General features: G+C 35.3%; 1 protein-coding gene across 1 annotated transcript in view; it reads right to left on the bottom strand.

The window, feature by feature from the left end:
- Window positions 1-7,601, bottom strand: part of LOC106877714 (dynein axonemal heavy chain 5) — a 444,169-nt gene that overhangs the window by 413,348 nt on the left and 23,220 nt on the right. The window contains exon 3 of the mRNA XM_052971252.1: window positions 4,525-4,614. Coding sequence (XP_052827212.1) covers window positions 4,525-4,614 — 90 coding nt within the window. The remainder of the gene's footprint in view (window positions 1-4,524; window positions 4,615-7,601) is intronic.

Genomic DNA, 7,601 nt, shown 5'->3' with positions numbered 1-7,601 from the left:
TGTATGTATGTATGTATGTATGTGTGCATGTGTGTATATATGTGTATATATGCGTGTGTATATATATATATATACATACACACACGTATACAATTGGCTTCTTTCATTTTCTATTATCTACCAAATTTACTCTCACTAGGTCAGCCCATGGCTATAGTAGCAGACATTTGCCCAAGGTGTCACACAGTGAGACTGAACCTAAAACCAGATGTTTGGGAAACAAACTTCTTAACCACTCTGCTAATGCCTATAAGTCTTCAGATTTTGATTGATGGACTTTTAAGATTTTAAGTTTCTTCATGTTATTTTGTTTTTCTTTTTTTCAACAAGTGTACACTGATACACATCATAGAAAAAAATTGTTGAGGATTTGTGATTAATTAGCATATGTCAAGCCTATAATAAACTGAATTTATGAGTAATGATTGTAATACCTCTGCAGGCCTGTCAACTCTAAAACAACCAAACAACTGAAGAACAGCTTTCAATATTTCCAATATTGGTGAGCTGGTAGAATCATTAGCACGCCAGACAAAATGCTTAGCGGCATTTCATCCATGCTTATGTTTTGAGTTCAAATTCCAATAAGGTTGACTTTACCTTTCATCCTTTCAAGGTCAATATATAACTTCAGGCCTTTTGCCTATCATAGAAACGAATGTTTATATTGAATAAGGTGGTGAGCTGTCAGAAGTGTTAGCATGCTCCGCAAAATGTTTAGTGGTATTTCATCTGTCTTCACTTTTGAGTTCAGACTCTACTGCGGCTGACTTTACCTTTCATCCTTTTGAGGTCGATAAAATAAGTATCAGTTGAAGACTGGGGTCGGTGTAATCGACTCACACCCTCCCCTGAACTTGCTGGCCTGGTGCCAGAAATTGACCCCAATATTTCCAATATGTAATATTTGAGATGGCATTTTGGAACATGAAAAAATCATGGACCAAGAAGAGGGATTCTTTATTTCAGTTGCTCAAATTGTTAGAAATAATTATCAAACATTCTTCAAATTACTCCTCTGTCCCATCTGCATAAGGTTACTAGAGGTTAAAAGATTAAAAATAATCTACATTATTTACATTTGATGGATATTTGTCCTTATCTTGTTTGTTGTTAACACAACCTTTTGGCTGACATACCCTCCAGCCTTCATCAGGTGTCTTGGGGAAATTTCAAACCTGGGTTTTCATTTCTAAGTTATTTTTCGATGTTGTTGTTGTTGTTATTATTATTATTATTATTATTATTATTATCATTATTATTATTATTCAGGTCACTGCCTGCAATCGAACTCGGAATCTTGGAGTTAGTAGCCTGCGCTCTTAACTCCAAGATTTCGAGTTCGATTCAAGGCAGTGACCTGAATAATAATAACAATAATAATAATAATATCGAAAAATACCTTAGAAATGAGAACTCAGGTTTGAAATTTCCCTAAGACACCTGATGAAGGCTGGAGGGCATGTCAGCCAAAACGTGTTAACAACAAACAAGGACAAATATCCGTCAAATGTAAATAACGTAAATAATGTACATAATTCATCATCTCTTAAATATAGAACTGTATTAAAAATAATCTGTTACTATATTGCATAATCAAATTATAGATTTCAGTACTAAAAATCATAAATAAGTGCTAGCTAGAAGATTTTGTATTAATAAAATTATGTCTTTTGTACAATGATAATAAAACTGGAAATCACATCACCAGATATTTCCAACCATTATGTAAGCTACGTAGTCTGTCTGTCTGTCTCTCTTACACACATGCACTACTGTTTTTACTTTATCCTCTAAAAATTAGGAGAATGTTAAGCATGTTTGTGTTGGCATTTGTTGTGGTCGATATCAACATGTTCCAAATATTGTAGTTGATGTTTAAACCCCCCTTTAAGTTAACTTTGGCCAAAGATATTCCACCATGACTATCTTATCTACTTGTACATCTTGGACTACACTATCCACTGTGTATTCTTTACCCTTTAGCATTCAGATTATACTGCCAAATGTGATGCTTTTTCATTCAAATTATTTTTAATTAATCTTGCATTATCTCATAGTTTTGAAACTTTGATGATATGATTGTATATTTTATAATGGCTTTGAAAGGTAGGCATGGTAGGCTGAATCTGTGTGGTTAGAACATAAAACAGGTAGTATATTTGGGCTGGATATGGTAAGTTTAAATGCTAAAGGATAATGAGATGGTAGGGAGTAATCTGAAGGTGGTTTCTCTGCTATTTTAGAATATAAGTAAGGGTTTTATACTTCCTTGTTGATGCCTGTAGTTTTCAGTGAAAAAATATCACATAAAATAGCAGAATGGGTCTGATAGCTCAATTTTGGAAGAGTTCTGTTCACAAAGTTCTCTTGTGATTAGATACATTTGAACTCAACAAAGCAAAATCAAAAGCTATGTAGCATTATCAAAGATAATGGCAACATCTCCATAACTTAGCAGTTACAAACAAAAAAAAACTCCCAGGGTTGATTCATTCAACTAAAATTCTTCAAGGCAGTATCCCAGCATGGTCACAGTCTAATGAGTGAAACAAGTAAACGATAAAAGATATTGTCCCTCATTATATAACTGGCTTATGTAATGATGAAGACAAACAGAACAATATGCTCTAGTTATTATTGATATATTGACAGAATCTGAACCAACAATCTTTGATTTTAAGTCATTTTGATAAACTCATAATAAGTAAGTCTAGAGGTACCTATATCACCAGGTTGATTTAAGGATCGCTTTATAACATGTCTATGGTTGAACAGTTAAAATATACAGTAACTGCACATCAAAATGTTTATCATGTATATAAGCTCCAAGATGTGACACAAATACACAATAACAAAGAAGTTAGATAATTAATGACATATATTTATAATTTAACATTGATTCAACCATCACTTATTGCATTAATCTTAATAAATCTAATATCTTTCAAAATTCTGATTAATTTCTTTGATCAAAATATCATGCCTACTTTACATAAAATCTTCATCATCTCCACTCTGTCATTATTTTGCTTATTAACATAATATTAATGATATGGTATTTTTATTGTCAGACAGAATTTCTATTAAAGAATGAGGTAATTATTAGTTGCAGCCATTTCAATTACGTTGCCAATATCTTAGAGAAATCTAAGGTGGTGGGTGAGCTGGCAGAATTGTTAGTACACCGGGCGAAATACTTACCAGTATTTCATCCATCTTTACATTCTGTGTTCAATATACTGCCAAAGTTAATTTTGCCTTTCATCCTTTCTGGGTTGATAACATAAGTACCAGCTGAACACTGAGAATCGATGTAACTGGCTTATCCCTTACCCAAACCTACTGGCCTTGTACCAAAATCTAAAACAAATATCTTTGAGAAAGCTGTGAATGTCACACAGTCTTTTCTATATCTCCTTTATTTGTTTGGGAGTTTTGTGTCCCTCGAAGATATTGTTTTATTTTTGCAATCATTTATATTCATTTATTTACTTGTAGTGCTGACTGGTTTGCTTACCAATACTTCACTGTTTCAAATTGAATCTTTGAAGTTCAGATATTACCAAATTTGATTTAACTTTTCATCTTTTATTTATACGTGTCTACAGTCCATATGTAGGAGGAAGTCACAGCTTAGCAGTATTTCATCTGCCATTACATTCTGAGGTCAACTTTGCCTTTCATCCTTTCAGGGTCAATAAATTAAATACCAGTTACACACTGGGGTCGATGTAATCGACTTAATCCCTTTGTCTGTCCTTGTTTGTCCCCTCCATGTTTAGCCCCTTGTGGGCAATAAAGAAATAAGATTGCATCCAGACCACTGCAAAGCAATTTTGAGAAAACCAGAGTAACCATAGAAGATGAGAGACACCAAAGAAGGAGAGATTCTTCATCATGACTCCTATCTCTTTGAAGCCAACGTATTTACCCCCTAGTGCCCTAGTATGCCAGAGCTTGTCATTCTAGGACTGGTTTACATAGTCACTAGGGTATAAAAAAAACCTTCTTGAGTCATGCCAACTAATAAGGGCCAGCTTCCTGGTTTCCATGGCATATAAATTCCTCACCTGCACACAGCACTGGATTATTCATTTGCCAGCTGAGTGGACTGGAGCATTGTGGAATGAAATGTTTTGCTCAAAATCCACAATCTTACATACATATATATATATACACCCTAATCACTAAGCCATGTGCCTCCACTAGCCACTTAGGGGCTGCCTTGTCACTCTTCAGACACAAAGAACTGCCATTAACATCATGAGTGTGTGTGTGTGTGTGTGAGTGTGTGTGTGTGTGTGTGTGTGTGTGTGTATGCAAGTCTGTGTGTGTTTGTCCCACCACCACTGATTGACAACTGGTTTTGGCATGTTTATATACCTGTAACCTAACAGCTTAGCAAATGAGACTGATATATGTCTGCATGTATGAGTATGACATTAGAAAATAAATGATATAATCATTTGAATAAGCAGAATTGTTTAGGAGAAGTAATTTTGAAATAGACTGTTATAATACCATCATTCGCCGATCTTCTCTCGTTGCTTTTACTAGTTTCTGCATCTCTTTCAAAGCCTCTCCAGAGAGAAGAGTATTCTTCTTGATACCCTGTTGATTAAAGTGTATAAATTTAGAAAAAATCTTTTCTGAAACCAAAAACAGAAACAAAATGCAATACAAATTGTCCAGTCTTTGAACAGTTGATACTTTAGTGATGGAACACAATTGGCATAAACACTTTCCCCACTCTCCTAACAGACACAAAGAGAAGTATGCTTACACACTTTGGGAGAGAGGGAGTGGGAGAGGGAGATTAGGAAGGGAGGGAGGGATTGAAACATAAAACGTCTGATGTCTAATAAGTCAGTATCGATTCAACCAATGCCAAATAGGGAGTGGCAAAAAGGCTGTGCCAAAACGTCTCATACCTTCTTTACCAAGTATCAAATCTCTCCAACAGGATAACTACACACCACCACCAAGATAACAATATGCTGCCAGAGAAGCATAAACAATGTGATGGGGTGGGGTGGGGAGGAAGTGAGGTGGGGATGGGAGGCTAGGAATGTAATGAATGATACTGACAAGCTGAGTCGTTATTTAATACAGTAGAAAAAGATAAAGAGAATAACATAAACAGAATATGGATTGATTACTAAAAAGATTTTGACAGCATCTCATTCTCAAAGACATTGGAGACACTGTACATAAACAAAAGCTATCTCCATACTACGGCTGTATAAACACATCATCATATCAAAATTAAAAACATCAACAACACTACAAATTAATAAACAGATTATAAAATCAATCTCCATAAGAAGAAAAAATCTTATTTTTCTAGGCGATTCCTTATTTTCTCTACTTCCATCTTGAAACTTACAAAGAGATCAAACTGCTATTGTTTAAATTTTTCTTTTAAAATTTAATTAATTAGTCAAAGGAGTGATGGTTAATCCCCATGGCTTTTGTAAGCTCCTTTAGATAGCTGAGATTAATGATAAGAGAATGAGAGATGATTAAAGGAGAACTGGATTCATTGAGTAGGTTTGGATGGCGGTAGTATGCAGACTGTCGGTTCTAAAGAGCAGATGATTAAGTTTCTGTGGAAGAGTCAAAGAGAATAAGCTCATCACCATCATTTATCGTACACTTTTCCATTTTTGCATGGATCAGATGGACATTAATGAGGCAGCTTTTCTACAGCTGGATGCCCTTCCAGTCACCAACTCTCACTTGTTTCCAAACAGGTAATACTTACTTCCCTATGGCCAGATATATTTTTCATGGGGAAAAAGGAAACAAACAAAATTGTTTGTATGATAGTATTCCCATTTATAATTATCACATGATCAGAGTAAATAAACTTTGTGTTAATAATCCAGGGAAAGAAGCATGCTGCAGAGTAAAACCAGTCAAATGGCCTTCTTTTAAATGAAGTCTACAATGTTTGTGTGTAATAGCAGAGTTGACTGAAATAAATGAGAATTGTTTTCATATAAATCACACTTGAGCTTAATACAAGATCAGCAATTGATAAGTCTTAAAAGCGTTTTCTGGTTTGAAGAGGAAGTCTATTCTTTGGGATGCAGGCTTGGTAATATTATATATGGCAGACAAGAGAGATTTCAGGCCACATATACTTGAAAGTAGCCTGTGCTTTCCCAATAGTTGTCTTTCTTGTGTTGTGACGGTGAGTATATGTCTTTCAGTTGGTAATGAAAACAGTAATTTTTAATGAACTGATACAGCACATCAGCAACTAAACTATTTCTAGGTTCAAGAGTTAACAGCTTTGAAAGATGTTCCAACTATGATCATCCTATCCTTTTCAATAACTGAAACTGCATTGGATATAATGAATAATTTATTTAAGGTCATTAAAATGTGATTTGAGGGAGATTGGGTTGCAATTTCTTGCAGGTTAAGTGAATACATAAGTTCTCTTATGGTAGTTTGTATGGGACTACTTTTTAGTTCTTTGGTTATGCAAGGGCTGTACCTAGATGGTTGATTTGAGTTCCTTTCTAAGCTGTCTCAGATGAGTTAGAAATAAAACACATGTACTGCTAAGAGTATTCAGCTTAAAACCAACAGAACTCTTACCAATTATCTGACTTTGAAATAGGAGATGGTTTCAGAGGACAGACAAATGCAGAAATAGTAATGGCTGGATTTAGTAAGGAGAAAAGGACAAGTGTATTTGAAGTTTCAGTGTGCTCATCAAGAAAAAGAGTATATGAGGATACAATCTTATGTAGACAATTCAAACTAGCAAATAATTCAGCCCCTGTGCCAATAGTAAGGGTGTAAGGAAGAGATTGGGGAATAAGAGGAGTTGTGTGTATTAAAGCCAGTGATGATGAACTAAGAGAAAGAAGAGGCATGACAGATAACATCAGTGTGGGAGGAGAGACAGTCGAACAACTGTTAGTAGTTAAAGGAGTGAGAAGAGCAGTGGAATTAGAAGAACGAGGAAGAGAGACTTTGAATCAGAGTAATTGGAAGGTTTTATTGATTTCAGATAAAAAAGGTAAAGTATAAATAAAGAGTGAACCCTGAACAAAAGAGAAGTGTTAGAGGTAAAAAAATAAGAGAAAAAAGACATTTCAGAGAATAAGATGGGACATTAACAGAATATGGTGGGCAGTATTATGACGAGGTTAAAATCCATGTTGGAGTAGAGGAGGGTGAATTGTCTTGCAGAATAATTCTTGCTCCTTGTACATAGATTTTATTTTAGAGTGTGTGTGTGTGTGTATGTATATATGTATGTGTATGTGTGTGTGTGTGTGTGTGTGTGTGTGTGTGTGTGTGTGTATCTATTTATGTGTGTGTGTATCTATTTATGTGTGTGTCATCATCATAATCATCATCATCATCGTTTAACGTCCGCTTTCCATGCTAGCATGGGTTGGACGATTTGACTGAGGACTGGTGAAACCGGATGGCAACACCAGGCTCCAATCTAATTTGGCAGATTTTCTACAGCTGGATGCCCTTCCTAACGCCAACCACTCAGAGAGTGTAGTGGGTGCTTTTACGTGTCACCCGCACGAAAACGGCCACGCTCGAAATAGTGTCTTTTATGTGCC

The sequence above is a fragment of the Octopus bimaculoides genome, chromosome 10 (genome assembly GCF_001194135.2).
Source record: "Octopus bimaculoides isolate UCB-OBI-ISO-001 chromosome 10, ASM119413v2, whole genome shotgun sequence".
Taxonomy (NCBI): Eukaryota; Metazoa; Mollusca; class Cephalopoda; order Octopoda; family Octopodidae; genus Octopus; species Octopus bimaculoides.
Note: the sequence above shows the minus strand (reverse complement) of the source record. Positions and strands in the feature narration are given on the sequence as shown.